The 20,170-nt window shown below is 39.5% G+C and overlaps 1 protein-coding gene across 5 annotated transcripts in view; it reads left to right on the top strand.

Moving 5' to 3' along the window:
* The window catches only part of myo7ab (myosin VIIAb), a 52,995-nt gene that overhangs the window by 17,467 nt on the left and 15,358 nt on the right, over positions 1-20,170 (top strand). For 3 of the 5 annotated variants that reach the window (XM_044221392.1, XM_044221393.1, XM_044221394.1), the window contains 20 exons: positions 958-1,111; positions 1,310-1,386; positions 1,736-1,855; positions 2,150-2,292; positions 2,479-2,689; positions 3,019-3,154; positions 5,353-5,459; positions 5,714-5,755; positions 7,333-7,470; positions 8,246-8,404; positions 9,126-9,218; positions 9,944-10,038; positions 11,919-12,003; positions 12,209-12,427; positions 13,976-14,293; positions 15,200-15,409; positions 16,093-16,269; positions 16,372-16,461; positions 18,537-18,664; positions 19,659-19,785. In XM_044221392.1, coding sequence (XP_044077327.1) covers positions 958-1,111; positions 1,310-1,386; positions 1,736-1,855; positions 2,150-2,292; positions 2,479-2,689; positions 3,019-3,154; positions 5,353-5,459; positions 5,714-5,755; positions 7,333-7,470; positions 8,246-8,404; positions 9,126-9,218; positions 9,944-10,038; positions 11,919-12,003; positions 12,209-12,427; positions 13,976-14,293; positions 15,200-15,409; positions 16,093-16,269; positions 16,372-16,461; positions 18,537-18,664; positions 19,659-19,785 — 2,829 coding nt within the window. The remainder of the gene's footprint in view (positions 1-957; positions 1,112-1,309; positions 1,387-1,735; positions 1,856-2,149; positions 2,293-2,478; positions 2,690-3,018; positions 3,155-5,352; positions 5,460-5,713; positions 5,756-7,332; positions 7,471-8,245; positions 8,405-9,125; positions 9,219-9,943; positions 10,039-11,918; positions 12,004-12,208; positions 12,428-13,975; positions 14,294-15,199; positions 15,410-16,092; positions 16,270-16,371; positions 16,462-18,536; positions 18,665-19,658; positions 19,786-20,170) is intronic. The other 2 variants (XM_044221396.1, XM_044221397.1) reach the window with 1 other exon arrangement.

Raw genomic sequence — 20,170 nt, forward strand, 5'->3', positions numbered from 1 at the left:
GTCGTGCAATATTTCCTATGTGCAATAATGTGAATTCAACCGTTGAGTCTTTTAATTATATCTTGCTTTTTTATGGATGCTTCTTGCTATTGCGCTATTCTCTTTGCTGCTGTAACACTGCAAATTCCCCCGTTTACAAATGAATAATAAAGGATTATCTTATTTTATCTAACATGGTGTGTGCAATAAACCTTTTTCTATTACCTTTATTGTAATTAGTAACTACTCTTGTGACCATTTGCATGCATTAAAAAGTAGGGTTAGGCTGGAGTTGGCTCATTACTGCCTCCTGTGGCCAATGGGGGGAAAACACTTGCTGCAGCCACAGGTGCTGTGGGTGTTTTTCCGCCATCGACCACAAGGAGCAGAAATGAGTTTTCGCACTTCATCTGCCACTAACAATTATTTTTATTATCAATTAATCTGTCCATTATCTCCTTAATAAATTGATTAACAGTTCCATAAAATATTTAAAAAAAACAGTTTAAAAAATGCTCATCACAATTTCCTAAAGCCCAAGTTGACATATTCAAATAGTTTTGTCCGACCAACATATTTAACCATAGAAGAATAAGAAAAGCAGCAAATATTCACATTTGAGAGGCTGGAACCAAAAATCTTTTTTCTTAAAATTACAACTTATCAATTATAAGAATAGTTGGCAAATGATTTTCTGTCAGTTAACTTGACTAAACGACTAATTGTTTCAGCTCTACAAAGGTGAGATTAATGCTTTGTTTTCAAACTGTATATTTTTGTTTTATACAATGAGAGAAAATGCTTCAGGGATGAGGACTAAGTAGTTGGCAAATGTATGTCAGGTTAACTTTCCCACCTTCGATAGAGAGCAGCTCACAGCAGCTTCCCTTCAATAGGACACATTCAAACAGGGCTAGTGACAACTAACAAACCAACTTAATAGATAACCTAAAGTTCTCTCTGTCTTTTACCTTCCAGGGTAACTGTACAGCGTGTGACGGTCGTGACGACCTGAGGGATTACTCCAGCATTCTGTCAGCCATGAAGGTCCTCATGTTCACTGAGACAGAGAACTGGGAGATTTCCAAGCTGCTGGCTGCCATCCTGCACATGGGCAACCTGCGCTTCGAGGGTACGGTGAACTGCAAATACACTTAGCTTATTTGACAGTGTCAAGAGAAGTGATTCAACTTTATTGTAATTTTAGAGGCCATGGTTAGTAGTGGATTGTATAACATTAAGAGGTGTTTCTAATATTGTGTCTAAAATAAAATTAGATGTAGTTTTAAGAGCTGTGTGGCAAAACAATGATCTTTTTCATTTTCCTCAGCTCGTACGTATGACAACCTGGACGCCTGTGTGGTTGTGAAATCTCCTGACCTGGCTACTGCTGCTTCACTCATGGAGGTGTGTATGTGTGTGTGTGTGTGTGTGTGTGTGTGTGTGCATATGCGTATGTGCGTGTTACTACAAGTCTACACATTGGTCTGGTGAATAAAAGAACAAATTAGTATGTATCAGGAAAAGTAATCACCTGCTTAAAATCCAGCAATATCTCTGCATCAAGTGATGTAACACGTACTGATAATGGGTTCATTGCAATGACGGATGATGCAGCACTTTTGGTATTCTGTCTTAGAGAAGAGAAGCACATTGTGAAGCTGCTTTAAACTGGAATCCATTTTTGATACTTTTATGCCCATCACTGGTATTCTTGTCCCCTTACTTTTCTAATGTTGCTTGTTGTGCACTGTAGGTTGAGCCTAAGGACGTGATGGTGTGTTTGACCACACGAACCCTGATCACACGTGGTGAAAGTGTTGTCACGCCTCTCAGTGTGGAACAAGGCCTGGATGTCAGGGATGCCTTTGTCAAGGTACTGATCTTTTACCACAAATACAGAAATATCTGTTCTGAAACAACCAAAAGCCTTCCAACTTTGGCAGAAAACTTTGTGTTAATGTAGGACCCCATCACTCATAGTAAGAAGCTGATTGAGAAAATAGTTTTTCATGGCCTTTAACATGAATATCTGTAGCAAATTTCATGGCAATCCATGTAATAGTTGTTGAGATATTTCAGTCTGGACCAAAGTGTTGGACTGACAGGCCGACATTGCCATCCCTATAGCCATGCTGCTAAAAATTGAAGATGTGTATTCATTTTCCAGGGAATCTATGGGCGGCTATTTGTCTGGATTGTGGATAAGATCAATGCTGCCATATTCAGACCGCCATCCTGCGAGAGTGACATCATGCGCAGGTCGATCGGGTTGCTGGACATCTTTGGTTTCGAGAACTTCATCGTCAACAGGTGATTTATACTTGTTTTTATTGTTGTTTTATTATACATGACCATTATTGGTTCATTCATCTAACATAGAAAAATCATGTTTGACCCCTAGTTTGTATTGTCAAACAGTGGTGTTTCTGCCAGTTTAATTCTGTGCTTCCACATCTCCTACTCCCTGCTTTCATCTTTTATTTTTCTTCACTGTAGTTTCGAGCAGCTGTGCATCAACTTTGCCAACGAGAACCTGCAGCAGTTCTTTGTTCGCCATGTTTTCAAACTGGAGCAGGAGGAGTACAACCTGGAGGACATAAGCTGGCAGCACATCGAGTTCACGGACAACCAGGACGCACTGGACATGATCGCCAACAAACCCATGAACATCATCTCCCTCATTGATGAAGAGAGCAAGTTCCCTAAGGTACAATACAGGGGAGAATTACAGGGGAGAATTACAGTGGAACCACGTGGTTTTGTGTTTAGCCATCTGAAGAACATGTTTATGATTAGAAGTGGTCATAATTCTCATGTAGATCATGTAAACCAATACAGTCTGTATATATCGATTTGCTGATATGCTGGGCTCGTTTTGGGCCTTTTACAAGATCATTTTAAGTGAGAAGTGTCAGCCACTTTTTATCAGTATTTTGGCCTTAAAAATCCTAACATTTGTAGCTACAATTCACTATAAGAATCAGATTTATTTTGCATTTCTTTATAGTTGATGCCTGGTTCTTTGTCTTTTGTCAGGGAACTGATGCTACAATGCTGTACAAGCTCAACTCACAGCACAAGCTCAACTCCAACTACATCCCTCCTAAAAACAGCTACGAAACCCAGTTTGGTATCCAACACTTTGCTGGTGTGGTGCATTACGAGACCAGAGGTGCGTTCTGTTTCATCCATTTTGCCGCATGTTGTCATGCTTTGATTCATGCTTTTCTCCATCTTCTCTCGCTCCTCTCTTGTTTGTGTTGGGTTATGCTGCAATTTTGGCTCAGACTCTCAAGAGAGGATTCTGGTGAAATAAATATCAGATGAGATGTGAGAAGCAGCCCGATCCAAAATGCGGTCGACCTGAACATCTGACTAATAGAGAGAGAACACCAACAGCATAATGTGCTGTCTATTAACAACATCCCTATGGACAAATGTAAAGTCACAGAAACTAAGAGACCTGTGGCAGTAAAACGAGACCCAACCCGACATGATTAGACTGAGTATAATTTGGACCTGGTCCGATTCAGGTGCCGGGTCGGGTCTCTGTTCCTCAGAACCAAACAGACCTGTGAAAACCTCTACTGCCATTATGGATGTCTGTGTGTTTGGGCGACAGGGAAGTTTTCCTTGCTGTGATAACTTCATCATATTGAGTTTGTTGGTGATGCTTCAGGTGGTTGCACAAAATTATCATAATTATTTTGTTTTAGTCTAAAAAAAGAAGTTCCACACAGCAGTCTGCACAAGAGTACAAGCAAGTTTTTGTCAGAACTGGGAGTGGATCAGTTTATTAGCTCCTCCTCATGTTCGTACAGCTAAAGCAGTTTGTCGATTAATCATCTTGTTAATTGATAGAAAATTAATCAGCAACAATTTTGACCATTGATTAATTGTTGAAGTCATTTTTTAAGTAAAAATGCCAAAATTTCACCTCTCAAATGTGAATATTTTCAGGTTTTCTTTCTATGATCATAAATTGAATATCTTTTTGTTTTTGGACTGTTAATCGGTGAAAAGAAGCAATTTGAAGACGTCTCCTTGGAAAATGTGACGGCATTTTTCACTGTTTTCTGACTCTTTTTTTTTTTTTTGACCAAACGATTCATCGAGAAAATAATAAATGATTAATTGATAATGAAAATAATTGTTAGTTTCAGCTCTACACGTTAGAATAGTTTCCATCAATGTTCTGCCCCCTCTTCCTCTGCACATTTTGTGAGTAACGCACACTTGTCATTTGTTGCTTGGGGAGAAATTGGGAACGTTTGTTTTGATGCAATAGATCTCCCTGTTAATGGTGACTCTACCTCAATAGTGTTTATTAAGGCTTCTATATTTGCTGTACTCAACGCTGCATGTCTGGTTGGTCAACCAAAGAAAAACAGTAAACAGTGAATCTTGTGTTTCTGATTTATTTGGAGTAAATAGATGAAGGACCAGGTGGAAGAGCTGTGATGTCCAACAGAAACTCAAACATCATCCACAGAAAATCCAACTGGTCACACTTTGCATCTGTTAATAACAACATGTCAATGTATCTTTAGGGTGCTTTCACACCTGTTTGGTTTGGTTCCAACAAACTCTGGTGAGTTTGAACACCAGAACTGTTGGGTTCATTTAGGCTGGTTTGAAAGCTGTCTGTCAAACTCTGGTGCGGTCCAAACAACCAGATCAGGATCCTTACTTCCTAGCAGACTCTGGTGCGGTTTGTTTGAGGTGTGAAAGCAAAACAGAACAACACCAGAGTTTTAGGACAGTAGATATGTGATTTTAATCTGAATTCAGAAGCTAAGCTACTATTAAATCCAGTTCTGTGGCCGCATATATTTACCATCTGGTAAAAATGGTAATACATATGCAGCTTACCATGCGAGTGCGCATATTTTAAACACAGGTATACTTACCTTATGTCCTAATCCGTGTATTTTAGCAGTTCCTCAATAAAAAGTGAGTAAAATGAAGCAACCACCCAATAACCACTCTGTTACATTAAAAGACACCAGTTTTTGTCCCATTTCTACCCGTTCGTCACTATTTATGATATACAAAGTCCATTTGCATTCACGATAATTCTCATAACCATTTATTTCTTCATGAGCTCTTTGTGACACCAGAGAATGTAAATATACACACTTACCTGTACTATATATGCTCTTCCCATACATATTTATACTACTGTACTACTGTCCATACTGTATATATCTGTCCTATAGTGTATTCATATTAGTTACGTGTCAGCTCATAATGACTTCATGTTTACAGCTGCTGGTTTGTTGTCAAAAGTCAGTGTGAACACAAAAGACAGAACCAGAACTAAAAGACAACCGTGTAAATTTTCTCTCTCTTTCTCCGTCCTTCCTCCAGGGTTCCTGGAGAAAAACCGAGACAGCCTCCACACCGACATCATCCAGCTCGTCCACTCGTCCAAGAACAAGTTCATCAAGCAGATCTTCCAGGCTGACGTGGCCATGGTGAGACCAACAAATACTGTTATACCACTAGATTTTGCTTGCATGAATACTTGGTGGTGGTGGAATAATATTTTTCACCTCCTTTTTGACTTTTGTTATGACTTTTAAGGTGTTGCTGTCTTCAAGTGATAATGTCACTGGCGACTTTTGCCTCCAGCTTTTCTCCTCGCGTTGTTGGCTTTTACTAATGGCCCACCCGTCCTCTCACTCTGCTGTCTCTTCTCTGTTTCCTCTGTCTTTTCCTTTGACATCAGTTTCTGTGTGGCTATCAGCAGCCCAGCACCCCTACTCCAAAGGTAATCAACGGCCTTTAACAACATGTGGTCACTCAAACCCTATGTGTGTTCACTTAAACTGAATAAAAACCCATTAATCCAAATTTCCACGGTCCACCTCCAATCATCCCCCCTTCCTTAAGCTCTTCTTCTTATCCTACAGGTGTGCAGGTTGTTGTAGCAGAAACCAGAGGGGAAAGTGTGTTTATTTGATAAGATGTAGCATGAAATTAATTAAAAATTAACCAGCAAACTCTCTGACACACACTTTTCAGTCCTCAGCCATCTCGTCATGTGGCAATGTAAAGGCAAACCCTTGTCCCATCATGTTTTCTGTTTGGCTTCACTGAAAGGATTACAGTGAAGACAGCTATCCGTGATTTTGTCTTGTTTCCTGTTTCATTTGTCTGTTGTGTACAGTAGTAATAATGTGTGTGTGTGTGTGTGTGTGTGTGTGTACCCCGTGCTTCTATTGTGTACCACTGTGTTAACGTGTCTGCTGTTTATCCACGTGCCAGCAAAATGTGACAAAAATGAAATCCTGATTGTCTCCAGCAGTGTGAGACTGATTTGTATTCTTCTCACTGAAATGTGTAAAGCAGCGATAGTAAAATTATAGGAACAAATTAAAAAAAATATTAAATAGATATTACTCAGCACCATTGACGGGTCATTAACAGGTCAGTAAGATTGTTTTTTGGCTCGAGAAAGAAATGTCATGTAGCAGTGGTCAATTGAAATTACAAACGGGGTAATAGGGGAAAATAAAATATTAAAACTCCATTGGATTTTTTATACGGATGTCTGGAAGGGGACTTTTGAAACCCAACTTGCCAAGTAATTGTATTATTAATCAACCAAATCTTGAAGCTTAATTTTTAAAAGTATTCTTAGATTTAATCTTGTTATGTAATATTCCTACAGCAGTGGTTACCAAACTTTTTTTAAACCAAGGCACCCCTTCATAGTGATTTTTGACTGATTCTGTTTTTCAGTAACCTCTAACCTCATTTATATATAAATGTACTAAATGTAAATATTGCCTTGTTTTTCGATGTGGTAAAATATTATAATATAAAATACACTCAGCCTGTCCTCAAAGCATTCCAGTCATATGAACTTACATTTTGCATCTGAAGTGGAGAGGACTTTTTTGGACAGATTTTGTGTTATTACTACTACATGTAACTCCCAACAAATGATACATCTTACATTTTAATGAAAAAAAGACTAGATCTAATAACTGATAGGTAAAAACACTTTAGGTGTTAAAGCAATGTGACTTAAGATTTTGTGTCTTGTAAAATGAGTTTTCGACTCGGGTAGAGAAAAATGAAAGTAAGGAAAGTTAACAGTCAAAAAGTTGTCTCATGACAAATTTAGAGGCATGATGAAGGTAAAAAAAAAACAACTATATGGCATCCTGATTGTGGATATTGTCCAAAAAACCCTACACATTTTCAAAATGTTTCTGGAAGTAAATCACATTGTGTTGATTGGAATGGCTGACATATTTACTGTATCTTGGGTTGGTGAAACATAGTTTTATTTATTTCTACCTTTTGTGTGTGTGTGTGTGTGTGTGTGTGTGTGTGCAGGGCGCTGAGACGAGGAAGCGCTCTCCCACTCTGAGCAGTCAGTTCAAACGTTCCCTCGAGATGCTGATGAGGACGCTCAGTGTTTGTCAGCCGTTCTTCGTTCGCTGTATAAAACCCAACGAGCTCAAAAAACCTATGGTGAGACCAATGTTTATATGTGTTGGCTTCTCTTTTTTTAACACAGGTTCAAGTTTGCGTTGTTCTTGCGTCCCTAAAATTTTAGTTTAGCACCTACCAGGCACCACATGGTGAAGTTCATTTCTGAGTTGTTGTCTCTGAACTGGAAACAGGAGAAAACTGCCAACCAGCACCTCTAAAGCTCACTAATTAACACACTGTACAAAAAATAAAGTGTTAAAATGACTTGACCTGTTTTTAGATAACCCCCCGTGGTTATCTACGGGACTGTTTCTTGGCCGTCCAAGAAATAGTCCGACAGATAACTCCCTGGAAAACGGTGAACTTCGGTTTTTGTACAGTCGTGTTGATTAGTAAGCTTATGCTGTTAGGCTGATTTTTTTTTTTTTTTTTTTTTTTTTTTTTTTACCTTTGGACAGGGCAAGGCTAGCTGTTTCCCCCTGTTTCCAGACTTTGTGCTAAGCTAAGTTAGCTGGCTGCTGGCTGTAGCTTCATATTTACCGTACAGACCTGAGATCAGTATTGATCTCATCTATCACTCGGCAAGAAAGTGGATTTCCCAAAATGTCGAACTATTCCTTTAAGAACGACATAGTATAAACACCTGTACAGGTTGACCATATTCAATTTTCTGTTGTCTCTTTGTAACTTAAGTAACTGGATACATTAAGCTTCTTTTTACTTACATTTCACTGTGTCCTCTAAAGTAGGATATTTTGGTGCTTTTTAAACCTCTGATTTTAATCAAGTCTGTTTCTCTGTGGGGGGTTTTCAGTTATTTGACAGAGAGCTGTGTATTCGTCAGCTGCGCTACTCTGGCATGATGGAGACCATCAGGATTAGGCGGGCCGGTTATCCCATCCGATACACCTTTGGCGAGTTTGTGGACCGTTACAGAGTCCTCATGCCTGGCATCAAACCTGCTCACATACAGGTCAACAACACAACCACCGCCATCTGTTACAATTCTGTTGTCTTCTTCAGTCCTGATTAAACCTGTTACCAGCTGGAGCAAGGATGTGGTTAGCCTAGCTTAGCATAAAGACTGAAAGCAGGGGTAAACAGCTAGCCTGGCTCTGTTCAAAGTTCAAAGATACACCTGCCAACACCTATAAAGCTCACTCATTAAAACCCTGTATCTCGTTTGTCTCTGCACAAACATAAGTGAAATGATGAGTTTGTTTTAGGGAGAGTTATGTGCTATAACTAAATGTATTTTTTGATAAACAAGAGTTTATCCGTCCAGTACCAGGTATATGGTACCAAACCTGGCAACCTTACTGATAACAAGACTGCAGGAAGACTCAATGTGTGAATTAGTGAGCTTTAGAGGTGTAGGTAGATTTTACTTTGGAGAGAGCTGTTTCTACCAGCTTCCAGTCTTTATGCTAAGCTCCACTAACCGCCTCCTAACTCACAGATATGAGATTGGTATTGATATTCTCATCTAACTCTCTCTGAAAGAAAGTTAATTTCCCAAAATTTAAACTACATTTTCCGTAACACCTGATGTAATCTCTGACAGTAATGCAACATTTCCTTAATGCACCTTTTTTGACATCATACAGTATCTGATGAGCCCCACATCAAAGTCTTTAAAACAGTCATTACTGGTCCATGAGTCATCACTTTTACGTAGTTCTCTCTCCTTCCAGGAAGATCTACGAGGGACCTGCCAGCAGATAGTCCTGGCCCGGCTGGGGAAACATGATGATTGGCAGATTGGAAAGACCAAGATTTTCCTAAAGGTTGTTTTGTGCGTGTGTGTGTGTGTGTGTGTGTGTGTGTGTGTGTGTGTGAGAGAGTGTGTGTGTAAAAGTTGGCTTGCTGACTCTGCGAGGCTTGAGTTGTCTTCGATGTTTCTGCAGCATCTTGGCTCTGAATCCCCACCAGTGCTCTTTGTATTGAGCCTATCAAAAAAAGAAGAAAAAAACCTTGTATATACAGACAATACTCCCGAACAACAGCATGTGTATTTATTTATATTCTGTATTTTTGTTTTTGTCATCAAGAAACCGAAACCAAGCTGTTAGTCTGTCTCTCAAAACTTTCCAGCTTCCTTACCCTGTCTATGGCTCTGTCCACCTCCAATTCCCTCTTCCAGTCTAGTTAATTTGAGATATTTTGATTACGCAAAAATGTATTTAGGAATATGCACCATGTCAGCATTATATCAACTGATTCATTTATGATATTAAAACTTGATTTTCGCACAGGGCCCCTAAACAAAACAGGGCCTCAAGATCAAGAAAAATTGCAGGAGCCACCTTAGGACCCTTACCGTTTCAGTTCATATCAAGTCAAGTCAATTTTATTTATATAGTCCAGTGTCACAAATCACAAATGTGCCTCGAGGGGGCTTTACAATCTGTACAGCATATATCATGCTTTAGTGGTGCATATCACCAAACAAAGTTGTAAGCAATCAAATTTAATTTAATTTGCTGTTTTGTCTCTGCTTGTTCCTTGTCAGGACCACCACGACATGCAGCTGGAGATCGAGAGGGACAAGGGTATCACTGACAAGGTCATCCTCATCCAGAAGGCTGTGCGTGGACTTAAAGAGAGGTAAAGAACTTTCTAGGACAGAGCTCTATACGTAATATCACACGTAAAATATCAAAAACATTTACAGTATTGTTCAAAATAATAGCAGTACAATGTGACTAACCAGAATAATCAAGGTTTTTAGTATATTTTTTATTGCTACGTGGCAAACAAGTTACCAGTAGGTTCAGTAGATTCTCAGAAAACAAACAAGACCCAGCATTCATGATATGCACGCTCTTAAGGCTGTGCAATTGGGGTATTAGTTGAAAGGGGTGTGTTCAAAAAATAGCAGTGTCTACCTTTGACTGTACAAACTCAAAACTATTTTGTACAAAAAAATTTTTTCTGGGATTTAGCAATCCTGTGAATCACTAAACTAATATTTAGTTGTATGACCACAGTTTTTAAAACTGCTTGACATCTGTGTGGCATGGAGTCAACCAACTTGTGGCACCTCTCAGCTGTTATTCCACTCCATGATTCTTTAACAACATTCCACAATTCATTCACATTTCTTGGTTTTGCTTCAGAAACAGCATTTTTGATATCACCCCACAAGTTCTCAATTGGATTAAGGTCTGGAGATTGGGCTGGCCACTCCATAACATTAATTTTGTTGGTTTGGAACCAAGACTTTGCCCGTTTACTAGTGTGTTTTGGGTCATTGTCTTGTTGAAACAACCATTTCAAGGGCATGTCCTCTTCAGCATAGGGCAACATGACCTCTTCAAGTATTTTAACATATGCAAACTGATCCATGATCCCTGGTATGCGATAAATAGGCCCAACACCATAGTAGGAGAAACATGCCCATATCATGATGCTTGCACCTCCATGCTTCACTGTCTTCACTGTGTACTGTGGCTTGAATTCAGAGTTTGGGGTCGTCTCACAAACTGCCTGTGGCCCTTGGACCCAAAAAGAACTATTTTGCTCTCATCAGTCCACAAAATGTTCCTCCATTTCTCTTTAGGCCAGTTGATGTGTTCTTTGGCAAATTGTAACCTCTTCTGCACATGCCTTTTTTTTAACAGAGGGACTTTGCGGGGATTCTTGAAAATAGATTAGCTTCACACAGACGTCTTCTAACTGTCACAGTACTTACAGGTAACTCCAGACTGTCTTTGATCATCCTGGAGGTGATCATTGGCTGAGCCTTTGCCATTCTGGTTATTCTTCTATCCATTTTGATGGTTGTCTTCCGTTTTCTTCCACGTCTCTCTGGTTTTGCTCTCCATTTTAAGGCATTGGAGATCATTTTAGCTGAACAGCCTATCATTTTTTGCACCTCTTTATAGGTTTTCCCCTCTCCAATCAACTTTTTAATCAAAGTACGCTGTTCTTCTGAACAATGTCTTGAACGACCCATTTTCCTCAGCTTTCAAATGCATGTTCAACAAGTGTTGGCTTCATCCTTAAATAGGGGCCACCTGATTCACACCTGTTTCTTCACAAAATTGATGACCTCAGTGATTGAATGCCACACTGCTATTTTTTTGAACACACCCCTTTCAACTAATACCCCAATTGCACAGCCTTAAGAGCGTACATATCATGAATGCTGGGTCTTGTTTGTTTTCTGAGAATCTACTGAACCTACTGGTAACTTGTTTGCCACGTAGCAATAAAAAATATACTAAAAACCTTGATTATTCTGGTTAGTCACATTGTACTGCTATTATTTTGAACAATACTGTACCTTGTGCACACAGGATAAAAAATACCATCTTTCAGGACTTCTTTGTGCGTTTTTTAAAATAAGAGTGTGCCTCCTTATGTATATATGTTTGATGAGTAAACTTCCATGTTCCATTTCCTGTTCAGCTCTAAAGGAGGGATTCAGGATGCAGTTCTTTTATGTCCTGGTTTAAAATCAAATTTTTGTCTCCACTTTGTAGGACTAACTTTCTCAGACTGAAGAGTGCTGTGACTTTTATCCAGAAGGTCTGGAGGGGTTATCTGTGCAGGAAGAATTACCAAATTGTGAGTGCTTTACACTTTCAATGTGTAGTTTTTTGTTGATTAAAATATTCTTTAACACATTAATAGCTTTTTGCTTTCTATCAGATGCAGTATGCTTTTTGTTCTTATGTTATATATTAGCTGCACAAGTAAAGTGTCCCATTCACACTGATTTGGGCACCATACTAACGTCACTCCACCTTTAAAACACTTTCCTCTCCTTCAGATGCAGTCTGGCTTCTTGCGTCTCCAGGCTGTCTACAGGTCAAGGAAGCACTACAGGAGCTACCGGATGACTCGCCTTCGTGTTACTCTCATCCAAGCCCGTTGCCGTGGCTTCCTCATCCGGCAGACATTTTGGCGCCGTCTTCGTGCCGTGTTGACCCTTCAGGCTTACACCAGGGGCATGATAGCCAGACGCCTCTGCCAGAGGCTCAGGGCAGAGGTAAACAGTTATTATATTTACTACTGCTACTTATATCATGTTGCTAACGTGCCAGAAAGAGAGGGCTGTTGGTGTTGAGGGCAGACATGAAGAATAACATAGGTGAAAGAAATTGTGATGTGTCACATATTTGATTTGGCTAAAAGAAAACTGTGAAGCCTTACTATATTTGTTCATGCAATGCCATGATTAGATACTGTAGGAACCAACAACTTGTGGAATATCTTGTCACCATTGATTTAGCTGACCTTAAAGGAATAACTTGACATTTTGTGAAATTTGCTTATTTGTGTTCTTGTTGAGAGTTAGATGAGAAGATCGATAACAGTCTCATGTTTGCACGCAAAATATGAAGCTACTTTGGCTAACTTAGCTTAAAGACCGGAAACAGGAGCAAACAGTTAGCCTGGTTCTGTCTGAAGGTAAAAAGAAATCTGTAAAGCTCACTAATTAGCACTTTATATCTTGTTTTTTTAATCCGTACAAAATCTGAAAAGTTGTGATTTTGTTACCTTTTGCACCTCTCCAATCGCTGCGTAAAGCTAGCATAAATTTCAGATTCTGTTTTGGAAAAAGTTAGTCACTGGATGCAGCCGCCTCCTTGATTCCACCGTCTGAAAGTGGGTTTCAAATGCTGTTAGGCGATCCGAAAAGCACTTTGTTTGAAGCATACTGAGACCTTTAAACACGCCATCCAAAATGTTAAGAATATTTTGGATTATTTTTAAAAAAGACCTACTCATGTTAAGAAAAGTTTCTCATGTGATCCTGACCTCAAATATGTCACCGTAAAACCTTCTTTTATACATTCTTTTTAAATTAGTTTGTTTAAACCTGGTTGCATGTCTGTTTGTGAAATATGGAAATGTTTATGAGCTTTTAAGAATGTTTGTGTTTTTAGTGAAAATGCCATTTTATCTGCCATTGTTGAACATTTCTTTCTCTTTTCCTGTTCTTAAAGACAATGTTGAATAAATGATTTGTTTTGCAAATGTTTGTTTAATCTCAGTTTGTTATCAACTTGATAAGATGTAAGTAGCTTTCGCAGAACTATCAAATAATATTCCTGAACAAGCCTGAAGTTCCAGTGACATGACAAGGAAGAAGTGGGTGCTGAGCAGCTCGAGGACGGACCAGAGGCGGCTGCTGTTATATGTTGTCACATTCGTACATTTATTTGTGTTGTCTTTAAAACTTTGACCTCTGCACTACTTTTTATTGGTTGCTTGTTGTTAGCGCGTAGAAGTTTAGATTTATTCTGCTGTAGCACTTACTTTAATAACTGAATATAGATAAAAGTTCTGTGTAGTGCACTCAGCTTTTAACAGTAGTTTATATTCTTTGCTCTTTGTTGTCTAGTCATGCATTTCTTTTTAATTCTAATAACAAAAAGTAAATTATCTGTTTCCACCGTTAATATTTCCCTTCAGTTCCTCTGCTCTAGTTTTAAACAGAGAAGTAACCAAAAGCTAATAGAAAAAAATGCCAATTAGTATCACACCCTGCCTGCCTCTGTGAACCCGTTTCCTCTCTCACCTCCCCTCACAGCTGCAGCATCGCCTGGAAGCCGAGCGCCAGCGCCTGGCCGAGGAGGAGCAGCTGCGAAACCAGATGACGGCTCTGCGGGCCAAGGCGGAGGCCGAGAGGAAACACCAGGAGCGGCTCGTCCAACTGGTCCAGCAGCAGGAGGAGAGGGAGAGGGAGGAAAAGGAGGAGGCCAGGAGGAAGAAGGAGCTGCTGGAGCAGATGGAGAGGGAGAAGGAGCAGCCCGTGGATCACTCAGACATGGTCGACCGCATGTTTGGTTTCCTAGGGAACTCGGGGCCGTTGCCCAACCAGGACGGACAAGCACCAGCTGGTTTTGAAGTATGTATTTATGTTTTTTGTAGTCCAATAAAGAAGACTGAATGTTCCTATAGCCAATTTTTGTATTGATTTTAATTTGAATTAAATTTTTAGCCATGTTAGCAACACGGCGATGTATGTAGATCTGTCGGTCGGTCGGTCAGTTGGTCCAGTAAATCGTACAGATTTGGTGATCCCATGACTTTTCCTCTAGTGCCACCATGAGGATGACATTTGGGGTTTTATGTGAACTATCTCAACAACTATTGGATGGACTTACATTCAATTTTGCTACAGACATTCACCCCCCCCCCAGCCCAAGATAAATTGTAACTGTGACTTTGGTGATCCTCTGACTTTTCATCTAGCGCCATCATCAGGTCAGAATTTCACTTTGACCAACACAAATACATGCAAAACTAATGACATTCCCAGCTTCAGCTGTACTGTTTAGTGCAATTAGCACCTGCTAACATGCTGACATTAGCATTTAGCTCAAGGAGGGAGCTGCTAGGGAGGCTGTAGACTCTTAGTCTTGTTGGGGTTTTTTCATTTGTTTGTTGTTTTGGCCACTTGGGGGCAGGAGAACTCAACAACAAGCTGACAGACACATATCCCTGACATATTATCACTGTATAGATGTGTTATTGCCAGCATGTTAACAAACAATTGCCTATTCCCATGTCCAGCAGACATAGAGCAACATTGTCATTTAGAGTTGTGTTTCTGGCCACCTGACAAATGTAATTCTAATATTTACTTTGCTTTTAGCTCTGAACTTTCTTTGGTCTCCACCAACTCCTGAGAAAAATATCTGGCTCTTTAGCTGTTTGCTGTTTCTATTTAAATTTCATATTAACTGTGTCATCATGCGTGTTACGCATATTGATGTTTTTCTTTATCTGTGTGTATTTTCCTCCTGCTCAGGACTTGGAGAACATTCCTCATGGTGAAGAAGTTGAAGAAGAGGTGCTGAATGAAGCTCCGCCGTTACCGGATGAGGAAGATGAGGATTTGTCTGAGTACAAGTTCTCCAAGTTTGCAGCCACCTACTTCCAGGGTGTTTCCACTCACACCTACATCAGACGACCACTAAAACAACCTCTGCTTTTTCACGAGGACGAAGGAGACCAGCTGGTGAGAACCCAAAGTCCTCTTCATCTCCCAGCCATCCACTTAGTTATTCACACATTTTTTGTTAATGAAATCAACTGATCTGCAGATCTACCACTTAAAGAAATAGTTCAACATTTTGGGAAGTACGATTATTCGCTTTCTCGCGTTAGGTATTAAGATCAACACGTCCGTCTGTTCAATATGAAGCCAGGAGATGATTAGCTTAGCTTAGCTTAGCTGGAAACAGGAGGAAACAACTAGCCTGGCTCTGTCCAACATTAGAAAATACACCTACTAGCACTTCCAAAGCTCCCTAATTAACACTTTGTATCTAGACGTGCAAATGGCAATTTGTGGTTTTACTGGGGTTACATGCTGAAACTAACTCACCAGTTTTGTACTACCATACTTTCATTATCGTCTTGTGCTAGAAATCCTGTTGACTTCCTGTTTTGTGCTGTAAAGGAATTTTTTACTAAATTTGACCCAGTGACTTGTGAAGTAAAGAGGCTTCCAGTCTACTCAGTGGTTGTCATTTGTTTATGGAAATTATGCCAATTCCTAAAACATTTTCTAGTGATGATTTATTCATATTAAAACAATTAGCAAAGCCTTTTAAGCATGCTAAATATATTACAACTGACAGGTTACAGAATTATTCACTTACCTTACTGCTGATTTAAACATCCTGTCCTGTCGTCCAGGCTGCATTAGCAGTGTGGATCACCGTGTTGAGGTTTATGGGAGACATCCCGGAACCAAAATGCCAGATGGTCATTAATGATGGCAGCGAAAAGATCCCCGTCATGACCAAGATCTACGAAACCCTTGGCAAGAGGACCTACAAGAGGGAGCTGCAGGAACTGCAGGTGGAAGGAGAGGTGAGATGATTGTTTCAAATAATTCTTGAGCATTACTGATGGCCAGGTCTGTGATGGGGTCAACAAACATATGAAATGTCAACGTCATGTTTGTGTCTACAGAACAGCTCCATAGACAGCCAGAAGAGGAACAGTGTCAGACACAAACTTGTGTCTCTCACCCTGAAGAGGAAATCCAAGATCACTGAGGAGGTGAGATTCAAACCAGCAACTTCTTTTGAAGTTATCATCTGAATTTGTTGTTTATACTTTGATATTTTTAGCATTTAACAGGCACCTACAGACCGCCGCAAGATTAACGCTGAAAATAACAAATATTTTGATATTTAGCATTCCTTGTTAGTTCTCAGTCTTTTCTTGTCAGGGTGCAATAGAGTTTTTTAGGTGGTTTTCCCTGTTCTGTATTACCATTTAAAATACGATATTCTACTGAATATATTATTATTATATATTACTGAACACGGACTGTCCCGGATAATGTAAGGATCATATAGGTTTATGTTATGACCACCAGTTTCAATTATTTCAGCTTTGTTTCTGATAAACCAGGTTTAGTCCATCAGTTTAGCATGGCAGATGGCTCTAAATACTACAATACCCATGAGCCTCGGCAGCTGTTACTATGGAGAAGAGGCCTGTCAGAGGCGCGAAACAGAGCTGTAGAAAATTCAAAACGCTTTGTTGTTGCAATCGGAAACGAAACGCAGTCACATAGTTGCTAAATATATCCAAAATTCACCCAGAATTAAAGTAAATTGATTTAAAATGCGTAATCTTCAGCTTCCACTCGCTTTAAGTGGTGCACATAACTGAGCTCTCAGCTCTCTGATTGGATGTTTTTTGCCAAAATGCACAGTGGGAGTTGTATTTAACTTCTCCACCAAAGTTTTTATGTGCACAGGCTTGTACCTTTGACTCTTTATTAAAAAAATAGGTATTTTCTAAACCAGTTGTTCATCTTTTTGTACTGAGTTTCATGCTGATCCAAGCCAAAGAAGTGCTCTAAATGTGAGTCACGTAACAGTGGAAAAAATGAATGGGGTTTTTATGTCCTAAAGCATTCCCACTTCACAACTCTAAAGCCTCTGAACAACATTGGGCCTTCATGGGACACAAAAACTCTAATAAATTAATAAATAAAGCTCTAAATGTTTGTACTTGTGTTGAGTCAGATAACAGTGTTAGATTGGAAGCAGTCCACGGTGAAGGGTTTCGCATATGGCCCTTTAAAACCAAATAGTTCCAGGAACTATGGAACCAGAAACTACACTCAGGAACTAAGTCCTCTCGTCTCCACATCCTCTCATTTGCGAGCTCTCGCTCTTGTTTAAACTATTTGGAAAGGTGGTAACGTAACTTTGATATGTACTGTACTCAAGTTTACTCAAGATATTTCCATTTTCTGCTACTTTATACTTACCTACTCCACTACATTTCAGAAGGAAATATTGTATTCTTTACATCATTACTTTTATATGACCACTGGACTAAACTAGCTAACTGTTTTATAAAGTAATTAAAACCAGCTCCACTTCGAGCAGCTAAAACTATAAAATGCAGTTTACACATTTGCATCAGTATTAACAATCTAGTAATGCAATATACTGTATAATAATATATCAGTCAAAGGGGAAATTTTACTGCAGAACAAGTACTTTTACTGTACTTTTGACACATTAGGCTGATTATACTTTTACTTAGGTAGGATTTTGAATGCAAGACTTTTACTTGTGGAGTGTTTTTACATTGTGGTATTGATACTTTTACCTAGGTAAAAAAAATCTGTGCATTTCTTCCACCACTGGATAATAAACATATTAACATGAAACATATAAACAACACAAGAGATGTCCACCTCTAAACCTCTCTAGTCTCAATATTACAACCTCTCGTCCTAATGTTGATACGACCCAGTCAACCAGATATCGACCGAGTACTTCCTTATTTTGTGATTAAGCTTCACACAAGTTAAAGCAGCCGCAGTCAACAACATTCAACTCTGCCCCGATAGTTCCTGAACCATCAGAAAGTATTACCTCCAGAACAGGGTCTTTTTTTTACACCTGAAACTTTCGTAGAGGAACTAAATTTAGTCCCTGGTTCGACACACAAGTAAAGTTCCTGAGTTGCTCTAAAGGTTCTTTGTCCCCTGGGAAAGTTCTTCAAACACCATTCTCAGAGTAAGCAGAGGAACACGTTAATGGATCACTTTTAGAGCAGAGAAGAGTTTGTTGGAGAGTTTTTCTTCTCTTCAATGTCTGTGGCAGGTGACCAGGCGGTTGACAGAGGGGGACTACGGCCTCCAGGGGAACAGCATGCTGGAGGACCGACCCACCTCCAACCTGGAGAAACTTCACTTCATCATCGGCAACGGCATCTTACGGCCCGCCCTTAGGTGACAAACAAACAAACAACTGTAGTTTTAGTATCTTAACTTCCTTTAATGTCATCACCAAATCCAGACTAGTGCATGGGACCATGGGTGTTTTCAGTATGACTCCAATAATAAACTCTTTAAAGATTTTTGCTTTTGTAAGTCTAAAGCTTTGCTAGTGGCCTCTTGAGGCCGTAGTATTCAATACATTCTGCAGAATGATTATGTTGGAAAAAAACTAATCACATACGGATGTTTTTTCTCTGATAATAGGAGGATAGACGGTGACATTACAAATGTAGAGTTTGCCCGGAGGATGGCGCTAAAGGAAAGGCCATGGGGTTGTTAAAATCTGAAGATTTTATCCACTTGGGCACATGAATTTGTTCAGTAAATGTATTTGCAAAATGTGTTTTCGACAGTTCATAGAATATCCAAAATGGGAAGGGTTCATACTCTGAGAAGCATGAATGTATGGAGTAAATATAATATATTTTTAATTTACAAGTTCAAATTGTGGCCTGATAGCTAAGGTCAGGGGGTCAATGAAAAAATTCCAATTTTCCCCAAAAAAATCATGGTAATATGGCCCTCAGTTCCAGTACTGTGCTACAAGCTACAATTTGTGGTTTAAAGGGAAACTCCACCAATAGATTAGCCGCTACTAGCATAACACACACAAATCTTTGACTGAATTGTCAGCGGTGGAGTTGCATTGTGGGTAATGTAGGTGGCAGGTTTTGACAAGGAAGAAGAATGCGTGGAATAAAAAAAGATATCTCTGGTTCTGCTGCATCGATTTTCATGCTTTATTTTTCGTTTACTTTCTATCGTGAGTCCGACGAGGCTAAATTGGCAGAGTACTCCTTTAATTTTGACCTGACGGTACAAATTTTCATGGAAATTTTACCAGCAAAATACATTTTGCTCTGAGTCCACTAACTCTTAATTTACCACAGCACTGTTGTTTTGGATGTGGATTTGGTTTTGTTCAGCTGTTGTTTTTCTGTCTCAGGGATGAGATCTACTGTCAGATCTGCAAACAGCTCACCCAGAATCCGTCCAAGAGCAGCCATGCCCGTGGATGGATCCTGCTGTCTCTCTGCGTGGGCTGCTTCGCCCCCTCCGAGAAGTTTGTCAAGGTAAGAAACCTCTAACTCACTCCACATGGGAATACCACCCAATGCACTGTAAGGTGATACTACAGCTTTCAGATACTGCAAATCACCCATAACCTCCTGATTAGTCAGTTTTGACCCAGCATTGTCTTTAGTGGTATTCACTGTATCAGCTCTATTCTCTGCAATCACTTTTTTCAAATTCATATGTTTATAATTATTGATGAAAACATTCAGGAAATACAGATTGAATGTGATTGGTGAATGCACACTTGAAGGGACAGGAAAGATGTTGAAAAGTCTTACTGTAACTAAACTTAAAAAATAAAAAGTTTTACTAAGGTGGGATTTAGTCCAAAGAATTCAGGTGATTTTTGTAGTCCAGAAGCATCTAATGATGTCCTGCTAC

This window comes from Siniperca chuatsi, linkage group LG14 (assembly GCF_020085105.1).
Source record: "Siniperca chuatsi isolate FFG_IHB_CAS linkage group LG14, ASM2008510v1, whole genome shotgun sequence".
Taxonomy (NCBI): domain Eukaryota; kingdom Metazoa; phylum Chordata; class Actinopteri; order Centrarchiformes; family Sinipercidae; genus Siniperca; species Siniperca chuatsi.